Source organism: Cyrtonyx montezumae, unplaced genomic scaffold (assembly GCF_038088225.1).
Source record: "Cyrtonyx montezumae isolate F1298 unplaced genomic scaffold, pur_monq_1.0 scaffold_10, whole genome shotgun sequence".
In the NCBI taxonomy this organism is placed as follows: Eukaryota; Metazoa; Chordata; class Aves; order Galliformes; family Odontophoridae; genus Cyrtonyx; species Cyrtonyx montezumae.
Genome location: NW_027071826.1, coordinates 35,835,362 through 35,847,712, shown reverse-complemented (window position 1 = coordinate 35,847,712; position 12,351 = coordinate 35,835,362). Strand labels below are relative to the sequence as shown.

General features: G+C 51.0%; 1 protein-coding gene across 1 annotated transcript; it reads right to left on the bottom strand.

Moving 5' to 3' along the window:
* Positions 1 to 917: 917 nt before the first annotated feature.
* Positions 918 to 11,577, bottom strand: LOC136060407 (transmembrane protein 178B-like). The gene is made up of 4 exons (XM_065754914.1): positions 11,193 to 11,577; positions 4,303 to 4,416; positions 3,022 to 3,159; positions 918 to 1,224 (listed from the first exon to the last, which is right to left on the bottom strand). Exons 1-4 carry the CDS (start codon positions 11,575 to 11,577, stop codon positions 980 to 982), a joined length of 882 nt encoding a protein of 293 aa, XP_065610986.1. The 3' UTR covers positions 918 to 979.
* Positions 11,578 to 12,351: the final 774 nt, after the last annotated feature.

Here is a 12,351-nt window from a genome sequence, read left to right as displayed (position 1 = left end):
TAAAGGGATAAGTGGTGAAGTGAGCAGAAGCCACACGTTCCTGAGGAAAACACACTGCAGTTCCTTTGGCCAGTAATATTAGAGGGCTATACGTTCTGTGATGTTTGAGCTCAGAATTAATCATCTCCTTTTACAGAACAGGAGTTGCACCCACAAATTACTTGGGTGATACAGTTTGAGCTGCTGGGATCACCCTCCATGATACTTTATCCCAGCCTTGAGCAGAAGAGCTATAACCTGCGTGATGCGTGCATGTCCTGCTTGAAACAAGGCTGTGTTAGTTAGCTGAGTGAGTAACCCAACCTGCGTGAGAAGTTGAGGAAAACCTTATGCCCTCTTTTCCTAAAGCCAGTAAGAGATTTTTCAGTCTTGCTGCTCGGTTACAGCAGGCTCCTTTTGGAGACAGCTTTAGTGGTGAGTAAAAGCTGATACTACAGCATACAATAGCACAGGTTTCTGCTTTCGATGAGTTAATACTAATGATGGGCTAATTCTTTGGCCTAAACTCCGGCTTTAGATCACGATTCTTTTGGGAAATTATGGCCTGAGCCAACACTGGACAAGTCTGTTGCAAAAGTGTTCAAGCCAACTTCACATAGCTTTGTGCCCTAATTTGGGTCTGAATTACACAGACCTGCAGCAATAGAGTTGGTGCGTAAACATCCCTTACAACTGGACAGTAACAGGACCATGGAGGTACAGTTCAAAAAACAGCACAAAAGAAGACACAGCCTTGGACTTAATCCCTTGTAAACAGAAGAAAAACAAAACAGAACTGTCCCCCCCTTAAGCCATCAACGAGCAGATCGGCATTAATTCAAACCTGGAGTTGCTTGCAATGTCCGTGTCCGCGGCAGGAGGCGGTGTCCCCCGGGCCGCTATTGATTCCCGCGGCGCTCCGCGCACCGCCTCTTCCGGTGTTAACCCACAGCTCTGCCCGGGCTGCGCTTCCCAGAGTCCCTCCTCACCCCCGCCGACGTCACACGGCCCCATTCTCTTGTCTGGGCTTCTGTACGGATGGCCGGGAAGTGTTGAGGGATGGGGCCAGTGTGCAGAGGAACCCAGCCAGCAGGGTGAGGCCCAGGCCTCCCCAGGCACAGAACATGGACCAGCCATAGCCATGACTGATGTCCTCTGGCAGCCCGTACACGTAGCGAGGGTAGCGTGACAACTCAAAATTGATCCCAGCTACGCACGTGCAGAGGGAGATGATGCAACACGTACCTGCAGGGGGAAAGCAAGAGGGTTCCACAGTGCCCCCGGGTTAATTACTGATTGTTTCTTGTTTTTCTTTCCTTTGTTTAGTGCCCTTCCTCCTCCTGCCCGGGTATTCTCAAAGCTGTACCTTTTCAAAAATAAAAATTACACTTTTTTTCTTTCCAGTCAGTCACTTTCAAAAGGCAGAAAAAAACAAAAGAGAATGGCAAGATACACAGGAGTAGAGCATGCCTCACACCCCAAATAACCAGTACAGTCTGAGCTCCCTCTGTTGCCATTTAAACCTCAGACATTTGTAGTTTGTTACGCAGCAGCTCTCACAAGACTATTTCTAATGATGGATGTCTCCTACAGAAGGTAAATGGCTGAAGCCCAGTTGTGCTGTGCTAGTTTGCTTTCTTCTGGGAGCTTCCAAACTGCTGCAAGCTGGAGTCTTGGGACACATAAAGTGCTGGGGATTTTTATCAACTGCTTCTCCATTGCTAGGTCTGAGAGTCACACTCTCAGTGGTACTGCCTTGTGCTTTTTTTAACCTATGCCAAAGTTTTGCTACAGCATTAACTAACTGCACAGTCTCATCTCTGGGAAACCATAGGAAGGTTAAAGGCAGCTGTTCTGGAGCCAGGCTGGCTGCGGAAGGGCTGAAGTTCTTCCAAACACTTTTTTAGTCACTAAGAGTCTTGTCTAATTATCTTTTTTTAACGGGGAAAAAAAATCACGTCTTTAACAGAGTTAGGTTGAAAGTAGTTTCAACCTGGTCTAGCTAGCCTAAGAAGTACACCTTGTCCAAGCTGAGGTCTGCTCTCCAAAGGATCCATGTTAACAAAAGGGGTCCTGTCAAACTGGAAAATAACAGACCTAAGGCTGGGGTAATCGCTGTTCTCTGACTGTGGCTCTTGGTCTAAATACTAAAGACATCTTACTGCAGGCAGCGTGCCCCTCACAGCAGAGCTCCAGTGCAGAAGCACACAGAGGGTTCCCAGTCTGCCTGCTCCCCTTTATTCCCTCACTGCTGTGCATGAAAACATTAAAAACAAAGCGTTCAAACGCGCAGCTAAGCAACATGTACAATGATGAGGACAGCACAAGGCTAACTGACGTCACCGTTACCGACTTCACACCACAGCAGCAGGCTGGCTTCCGGTGCTCCTCCCCAGAACGCTTCTGGAAAAGCTCTTACGGCAAGGGAAGATTCCTTGCACTCATAATGCGGCACCAAACTCCTATCACGACTGCTGGGTCAACGGCTAGAAACACACATCATCGTGTTCTTTGCCTCCATTACAGATGCTGATGCCTGACCTCTTAGATAGCAGCTCTGCCTTTCAATTAAGAAAAAGATGAGCAGCTAGTTAAAAGTTGCCTATTCATTGCCTGCAATTCAGAAGTCCCTATCCTTGTGCATCTCAGTAGTTCTTCGGTGGGTTTCTTGCTGCTATGCCCCTTCCAAGTAAAAAACCAAAATCTTGTTTTTCATTTGGTCAAGCAAAAGTACAGAAAGTCATCATTACCAAAAGATGTGAGCATCTTTGAGCAGCAGAAAGGTGCTGTACTTAATTTTCTTTGTTTTAAAGATTCCCTAGAGAAACCTATGCACTGAGTTTCCTGGCAGGAGCAGCAGGCTGCACTCAGAGCAGGCAAGGACTGCGCGCACTGCACGCGTGGTTCCTGCAGGCACACAGCAGCTCTCCAGAGCACAAGGCTCACATGCAGATACAGCAGGGGCTGCCCAACACATGGCAGCACAGCTCCTGCCAGGCGCCGAACGGCACCACGAGCAGAAGACAAGCAAAAGGCTCTCACCTCCCATTAAGAACAGCAGCCCGGCCACATACTGCATGAGCTCCTGCTGCTTGCAGCAACCCAGCACACCGATGATCCACCCAAACAGGATGATGGAGACTGCCATGCCAATGAAGCCAGCTGTCATCCTCCGCAGATCTGAAGAGACAAAAAACAGAGAAGCAAGAATAAAATGAAGATGGCGGCACCCAAACAGGACCTGCCGTTGCTAATGTTTTCACTTATACGTACGTGCTCCTCCTGTAGCTTCCTTGATAGGTAGCTCGCACAGCACACTGAAACCGTTGGCGCTCAGCCAACCGGACTCCCTTGGGCTGGGCACCATGCAACTAGAGGGCACTCCTTGCTGACCAAGAGCAATGCAGGTAACACATGCAACGCAGCCAGACAGCATAGGGCAGAAGGGGCACATTGTGAATTCTGCAATGGTTTGCAAACGGTACTGCAAGAACTGGTGTGCATGTGGTTTTTCTGCACTTTGGGGTGAGCACTGAAAATAAAAGGGAACACCAAAAATACAAAGGAGGGTGGCGTGAGGTGAAGACAGGAATAGTGGGAAGGCGAGCAGACAGAAGATCAATACAGTATGAAGGGAAGAATTACAGTAACAAGTTAAATAAAAATGCTGATGAACAGCACCCATAATCCGTAACACAAGTGCTGCTCTTGTCTCCTCCTAGTTCAGTCTATAGCTGCAGTTCCGCAGCACAGCAGCTCCCATAACTGAGGCCATACAGAATTACATGAGCCTTTGCAGCAAAAGCAGTACAGACAGAAACAGGAGCAGAAAATCATGAGCAAATCATGGTCATCAACAGGGTAAGCCTCAGTCACCTGTATGGGAAGGAGCCGGGCATGAGGCAGCCTGTGGGTTGGGAGCCAGCAAGACAGCGAACAGAGATGTTCCCTAAAAGAGCTTGTTGCCAGGGAGCTGCGTCAGGTCGCTTGTGTGCATGCAGAACCACAAGCTCTTTACAGGCTGTATGGTGCCGCCGCGCCTTGGCTTTGAGCCAGCTAGAAATTGCCTCTCCTCAGAGATCCAAATACAGTTTAGTCTCACAACACACTGTGCAGCCTGGTATTCCCAAATTCTCCTGCATAAGCTCTTCCAAATCTTACAGCCCCTTCCAATCATGCTCTCGGCTGCTTTCCCATCCTCACTAACAAATACGGTTACACTTAGAGACCCGTGGCAGGTACCTGGTTTAAAGATCTCACGTGGTGTTTGTTACCTTTAAGACAACCAGCAATGCAAACAGTCTCATCATCTGCGTTACTTACGGAGGGCGTGCCACTCATCCTGCCGGATAGTGTTGGTGATGTTGATGGGCAAGTTGCGTGGCAGAGAGCTGGAGGTGTAGTGATACTTCACAGCAGTGCAACGCTGAATAACTCCTGGAAAAGAGACATCAGTGTGAAACACAGCAATACCCGTATGCCTTGACCTTGCTGCTGAGTTGGCTGTCCCAGCAGAGCTCATACAGGAGGAGTACCAGAGCAAATGTCCAAAAAAGAACAGTGTACTTCAAAGTCTTCGGGGACCTGGAGCAGAAGTAGTCTTGCTACAAAGAAAAATTTGGAGATGGGAACCTTGCTAACATAGGCAGGCTGCTGGAAGGAAAGCCTGAGGATGAGCACTAATTACAGCCACCAGAAGGACCCAGAAGCTTCCAAGAGGAACTGGTACAATGTCTTTGGGGTAGCTGGGGAGTCAAGAGCATGCCAGAATACCAACACCACCGTTCTGTCTCTTATGAATGCAGAGCTGAATCATTTTTTGAAACGATTGAATAAATGCTGGAAAGTGAACTGAGGGGGAGAAAAGTTCGAATTCTCTCCAGTGGTCATTTGCTTTTCACTTCTAATGAACAGTAGTACCCTGCAGGCTTGTCGCCAGTATGGCTTAAAGAAAAGCGTATCCCCACTACAATTGTGGACCTACATATGTTCTTCTCTTGAAAGGGCTTTTTACTTCAGGAAAGAACCCAAACCAGTGAAAATGCTGGGGCTGCGAGGGAGGGAGGGAGAGAACAGCCAGAAAGGTAATAAAGCTAAAGAGTACAAAGAGCTCCCCCTCAACAGTGGCTACAGGGTCATTACCACTGCGAGCAGAACAGCCATTCAGGAGCAGCTGGCCAGCAGGCAGGTGGGCAATCAGGAACAGGGAGCTGCAGCTTCCCATGTTCACTAAAGACACAAAGCCCAGAAGAAATGAGCTCTGAGTTGCTCCTTCAGCCACGGGATGTAGGACTTTGCTCCTACGCCCCACTCACTCACTGGGACTGCGCCCAGCTTTTTCCAGCAGAGCCCTGTGAGGAGGAAGCGCCTGCTTCACGGGTGGGAGCTGCACGCACACCGCCAGCCAACCCCAGCTAGCAAGCTGAGCCGCCAGCTGCGAACAGGGTCCCCCATGCTAACAGAACAGTGACAGTTGTTACTTCAAGTGGAACAAGCAGGTGCATAAGGAACATGCCCCGAGAAAGGACAAAGCCCAAAGCTACATTTCTCAAAGCCTCTGAGTAGCAATGCATTGAAGCAGGCTCCTGCCCTCAGCTGTACCGCCACCGCCTGAGAAAACCTGTGGTCTGCATTCTTACAGTAGCTTACACGTAGAATAAAGCAAAACCTCCCCGCCTTCTTAGCGGATCTGCTCATTCAGAGCTTTTCAAATAACAATTCATTCTGCCTCTGGTTTATGAACTTTCTTCCTGTTCTCCAGAACTCAAAGTGCTGATTTTACAGAAGTGGGACACATAAGCCTATACTAAGGGAGTGTGCTCGCAAAGTGAAGAGCTCAGACATTGGAGAATTCCCGGATTTACACTGCCCGCAAAGCTCAGCTCTGACCTCTAATCTCCAGGCTCAGTGACAGCCTTTGGTTCTGCCACCAGGAACCACTTTTCCTGTAAGATTCCCACGTCTGAGAGCGCGGGATGGTCCTGCTCTGCTGTGAGCCAGGCGGCCTCTCGCTCGCGTTCCTTTTCCAACCCTTACATGTCGGGGAGAGTCAGGATCAGCTTAGCAGTGAGGGTGATCTCCCAGCTGAACATAACCCACTTTTTCCCACAGAATTATTGCACGCACCCAGGCAATCCTCAGTAGCCAAATTTCACATCTCTTGTGACAAATTCATGCTTCCAGTTTGCTGAGGAAGGCTCAAGCTTAATTTGCAGAGACAGTGTGTGCCCAGACACACAGAGGTACCCCATGGGCTGCATTCAGTGCATTTCCCGATCTCAAAGTTACCACAAAATCAAACCTATTTCAAAAGTATCCCAATTAGTCCCTCATCATAAAACTTTATATACCTTAGATCGCAGGCTGTCAGCAGGGACAGCATCCTACCCTCCATTTCAGAACCTGACAGCGAAGTAACTGCTTTTTTTTTTTTGGTAACAGACTCTGACAAGCACGGTAAGGAAACTTGCCAAAGTTAAGAAGTTTACCTTCAGGCGAGGGCTTGAACAGAATGGAACAGTGTGGTGATCAAGGACAAGAACTACAGGGAATGTTGGTGTTTTTGGCACACAAGTCAGATGAAAATGCAGGACAGAAGGGAGCATGTATTCAAGAGATTACATGATCATACCGCATACATCCAAGAAGGTTGCATGGCACCCTGATCCTAGCATCTCTTAGAGGCATTGCAAGAACATTATGCAGATTGTACTGTATGTGCTGTTTTCTTGATTAAAAAATAAATACAGAAGCAATGAACTGCTGATGCTTTCATGGCTGACCTACATGACCACGGCCTCCCACAGTCAACACCATTCTCACACCTTGTTTTCAGGAGCCTCTTTTCCTTCAGGGCTGCAGATGCAAAAGGTTTTCCCTCCCTGTAGCCTCTCACCACCCTCGGGGCATCACACATCTGTGTCCTTTGAAACATACATTCTTTTTCTGGAGCACTGAGGCCGGGTGAGACCAGAGGACACTGGCTCTGAAAGAATGTCTGAACCTGAAGACACCCAGGCAGAGCAGAGCCCCATGCCCTGGGCTGTAAGACACCTGGGAGGACAGCTCTGTCCCTCCTGCCCTAGGCCCAAGCAGCCCTGCAGCCCCACAGCCTACTCCCACCGCCTCTGCCCAACACTGTGAAGAGCTCTGTGGTCACCCTGTCCACGCCTCTAGCTCTAGTAAATCAACTCCCCCATTCTGTTTACTATCAGATTGCACTTAGCAATGGCCACAACTAAATGGCTTCTTTATTACGTATCCCACTACAGTACATGTTTGATGGAGTGGTCAGTCATTCCTTTAACTCTTCAGTTTATCAGCTGGGAGAACTGCAAGTACAGACGCCAGGACGAAGCCGTTTTCCCACAAGGGCCTCATTATTGCCACAAGTTCCTCCACTTACACGTCCTTTGGTTCTTACCTCCTCAGCTACGTGGCACTACTAGGGAGCCACTTCTGCCCAACACAGATGAGACACACAGTCCCATTGCACAGCTTTTCCAGAATAAGCTATAAAAAGCCATAAAACCCTTCAGTTCATGAGTAGTAACAAACCTTTTTTCAAAAAATAATTTCTTCAATTTGCTGCTGTTAAAAGATACAATGCTCACGTGAGCCCTCCGAGTAAAGCAAAGCAGACTATCAGTGCTGAGCTTTCCTAATTAATCATTTTCTGCTGTCACTGCCGTGCAAACAGTACGCTTTTCATATTAATAGACAACACCACTGAGCAGCATATAACAAACCCCTGCAGGATCTCACTACCTGCAAGTTCTCCATGCAAAATGTTATCGTTGCGGTACCCAGCACATAACCCCCACGGCACAGGCCCCACTCAGCAGTGCACTGCACTCAGGTTCCACACTCACGGTGCCCCCTGCACCCACCCCTGGCTTTGCTGCCACGTGTCAGTTCCCTGGCTGCTCTCTGGTACCAAATACTGACCTCCCTTTCCCATTTGTCCATCATTTCTTCCTTTGCGCTTCAAACAAACACCCACACATTTCTCCCTTTAAACACTTCCCACCTCCCCGTTTTGCCCCATGTTTTTTAACTCCTGTTTTTCCCCTTAAAAAACATAAAGCAAGGATATGTACAACATACATTAAAGTACGCACGCATATATCTTAGCAGCTAAAATGCTCAAGTTCTCAACTTTCACAGATCTTGCTTTGTATCAGTGGCAGTACATAAGTACTGGACTAGAAATCTATGGAGTTATCTCAATGGGTAAGGGCACTTATTAACTTATAAATGGATTTAAGTAATTTGTTCCAGTCTTGAGAGATGCCCAGAAAGGAAAAGAAACCTTATTCCAGAAATACTCTTCATTGTCTGATACAAAACTATCAAAATTACCACTGGACTTCTACAGAACTGTTTACCCATGGCACTGAAAGCCTACAGGAATCTCTAGCTCCAGGACCAGGCAGCATCACACATCTCCAAAGAGCCAGCTGGAAACTTCCAGCTCATCAAAGAGAAAGCAGCGCCTGCAGAGGTGCAGAGCAGCGAGCGTCAGCTCACACTAGGGAAAAAAAGCCCATCTGTTGGGAAGGTGCAGATACAGCTGCACTCTCGAGCTAAGGGCAACAGCCACACCTGACCACCAACCAGAAAAGCTGCTTAATCATAGCTGCATGAGAAAAGACAGACACAGCCAGAAAGAGAGAAGGCTGCGAGCAAAGCAGGTCGGGGAAGGGAGGAGAGTCGCAGCTATTTGAAGATCTGACTCTACAGGAACTATTATTAGTAATTTCCCCTCTATATGTAAATCTTTGGAGTAGCAACACGGCCAAAGAATGTAAGGGAAGGAATGTTTGCAGGGATGTCTATTATTAGCACAGCTGGAAAAAAAAAAAAAGAAAGAAAGGAAATAGAAGGAAAACATTTTGGATTCAGAGTCCTCTCAGTTTAACACGCCGGACCCAAAGGAAGATCAGCCACCATCCCACAGTGCCCTCATGCACACAGACACAGCCTCTGCCCACACAGTCTGACCACAACCGTGTCGGAGGAATCCCTCAAAACCAAAAGTACTGAGGAGCGGTATCCTCCCCATCCCTTCCCCATCTCAATGGCAGCTGAAAGCATGTGGTTTGCTGTGAAGCAAAAAACAGATAAACATCTTACACTACAGAGACAATTAAGAGAATGAAATTAATAAACTGCCTTTTAGCAAAATGGGATCAACACGGAACTAAAAATGACAACGCGTGAAATGGATGCTAGGAAATTAAACAGAGGAAGTAGAAGTCACACAGTGCTGGGGCACAGCCGTCCAACACTTTGGGCTGCCGGATCCACATATTGGTAGCTGCTCCAAAAGCAATGCCTGCCACTTACTTCTATGGAAATTACAACAGATACAATGAGTATGGTAACTGTTTGATAGGGCAAATTCTCAGCTAAAAAACTTTCTCTTTTAACAGAGTCACCACTGTCAGCTCGGCATTTCCAGTAGCAACGAACAGAAGCCTGAATGCCACGCTCATAAAAATCCACACCAGCAGATGTGACCCACTGTTGCTGTCACCACTGCTGAAAAGCACCACCCACTGTCTCACTGCAATAACAACAACCGTTTGGCCTCCAGAAACATTCACCAAGCATCTACAAATGCCAATGGGTGAAACGTTTTCCTCAGAAGAATCCAATGACACACCTTCACCTCATATGCACTTCCACGTCAGACTCCACTGTGTCAGACTGCCCCTCTGCAGCCAGCTGTCACACAGCAGCAGTGCATGATGAGGTACAGCACCTACTGCCACTGCCCACATCCGCCCCGACGGATTGCCATTTGCCTCAAAAATAAAACAGGAGGCATTACTTTTGGAGCAGTCCTCGTGAAACATATATAACGTAGTTGATTTATATAGGTAACAAAATATTTCATTTTTTACTAGTTTTTAATCAAAACCTAAAAAACCAGGAGAGAAACAGAACCAAAAACCTCGTGGGATATTTTACCTTGTTCTTGTGAAACGAAGGCACCAGGCCGGATTGAGTGCAGTGCCTGCAGCTCCTGGGAAGTTCTCAAGTATCATCAAATATTTTTCGTGACATTTTATTTCTCCTATGTTTCATCCTTGAAAACAGTTGTTTACAAATGTACACAACACCAAAGAGCGATGACGCACATAAGGCCTGAGCGTGAAGCAAGGGATATTTCTCTCTGCTAAGGTGGGGCTTACAAAAGTCCAGGAGAGAGGCACAACCACGTTTTTGAGTTGAATATCTGAAGGCAAATCTATACATTGCCTTTAAAATTTTGGGTGCTTACGTTGGCTGAAAATGGAACTGCAAATATACAAAAAACCAATAATGTCTCGTGCAGTCTTACAATGAGTTCTCAAATCCCCTCATCACAATGGAAAGCACAGATGCTTTTCCATAGGACTGTTTTTAGCTAATGCACCAAAATGCATAAAATTATTTGCCATAATGTCAGCTTTCCATTGCACTGTGCCCCACGTCCTGCTTTCAGCTCAGACAGGATTACCAGCACACTGAGGTGTGCTTGGTGCTGAGTGACAGCTGCGTGCCCGGGGCCTCTGCTACGCTGGATTGGCGTCACAGCTGGAAGCCACTGAAGAACTGCTTGTGGTTTTTCTTAAGATAGCGTTTCCATTTTGTGCTTCAGTGGAAGCACTTCTCCCAACTCCTACTCTCCCTGTGCTAGCAGATACCTGCTGGAACACTAAGTCCTGTTATTTGCCAATAACCACGCACAGCGTTTCTTATCCTAAGCCTGATTTGTGTGTCACTTACGGACTCGTGGGGCAGCCCACTGTATTATTTGGGCCACGGTACCGTCCAGCCCCGGATTTTCTTTCACGTGCCACCAACCACTTCTTTGTGCCGCACCGCAACAGCGCTGGATTCGCCGGAGCCCCGCGTGTGACCAGGGCCCGGCCCTCAGTCAGCCCGAGATCCGCACGGCCCAGCGCGCCCCTATTCTCTCGCTACAAACGACACCGCGCGTTTCCCCGCGCCGGACGCCGATTTGTGCGGGTTGTGAGAACGCCGCAGGGCGAGCACCGTGCCCGGCAGTGCCTGCGGAAGGGGCTCCCGAGGCGGCGCTCCCACGCGGCGCTCACTGCGGAGCTGTGGGGGCAAGGCGCGCGTTCCCGCGGCGCTCAGCACCGCGGACAGCGGCGGCAGTGGGGCCGCCCCGTCCCGCCCGTCCCCGTCCCGGCGCCCCGCACCTTTCCGGATGAGCTCCTCGCTGTCCGGCTCGTAGCCCGCGCGGTGGCAGCGCCTCCAGAGCCCCGACACGGTGGAGTTGAAGCGGCGGCCGCAGTGCGAGTCCAGCGCGGCGGCGGCGGCGGCGGCGGGCGGTTCGTGCGCGGGGTGCCGGCCGGGCAGCAGCGCCCGCGGGGGCCGTGCGCGGAGCGGCAGGTGCGAGCCGGGAGCCGACATGGAGCCGGGCGGGTCGCTGCGCTTGTGGCCGAAGCCGCGGCAGCGCTCGCGGTGCCGCCGCGCGTCCGTCTCGTACCACGAGTCGGTGCCGATGGCCACGGCCAGCAGCGCCAGGGCGGCGGCGGCCAGGAGCAGCCCCGCGCCGCTCAGCGCCTGAGCCGCGGCCGCCATCTTACCGCGCCGGGGGCGGCCGCTCCTCCCGCAGCCCGGCCGGGAGCCTCGCCCGCCGCGCCGCCCCCGGAAGGGAAACGGGGACGGCGGACGCCGCTCGTCGCTCGACGGCGCGGCGCGGTCGGGCTCGGGCCGGGCTCCGAGCCCCTCCTCCCTGCCGCCTCCACCGGCCCGAGCCGGGGCCGCCCGCGCGGCGCGAGGCCCTCACCTCACGGCGGTCGCGTGCCCGGCACCGGCCCGCGCTCGTGCGGGCGCGAGCGACGGGGGAGGGGCGGGGGGAGGAGGAGATCTACAGCGCGGGAGCGCGCCCTGCTCGTGCGGCGCGGGCACCGGGAGGTTTGCTGTTGGAAAGGTTCCGAGCGCCGAAGAGGGCAGCGCGGCCGGTGCTGCCGGAAGCGGGCCGAGTCCCAGCCACGAGGGAAAGGCGGCGTGCCCAAGGGCACCGTTCCGCTCGTTGCCCGGGAACTCGTTCCCTGCAGCTGCAGCTCTCAGGCCCCAAAACAGATTTGTAGGGCACCCGCTTTCCACATCAGGCCTACAGCTACGGGTACTCCACACGTTTAACCTCAGCTCCCTCTTCCCCCCCCCCCTTTTTAAACTCTTGATTTTGGTGGACAACAACACCTCGAAGGAGCCGCTTTGAGCAGCCGCTCGCCCGCACAAGAGCCCCGCACCAGGCCCTCGTCCTCCCCCTCCCCGCGCTGCACTCCCCCGCAGCGCGGCGCCCACGGCAGCGCGGGGTACAGCCCAGCCGAGCTGCGCCGCTGCCGTTTG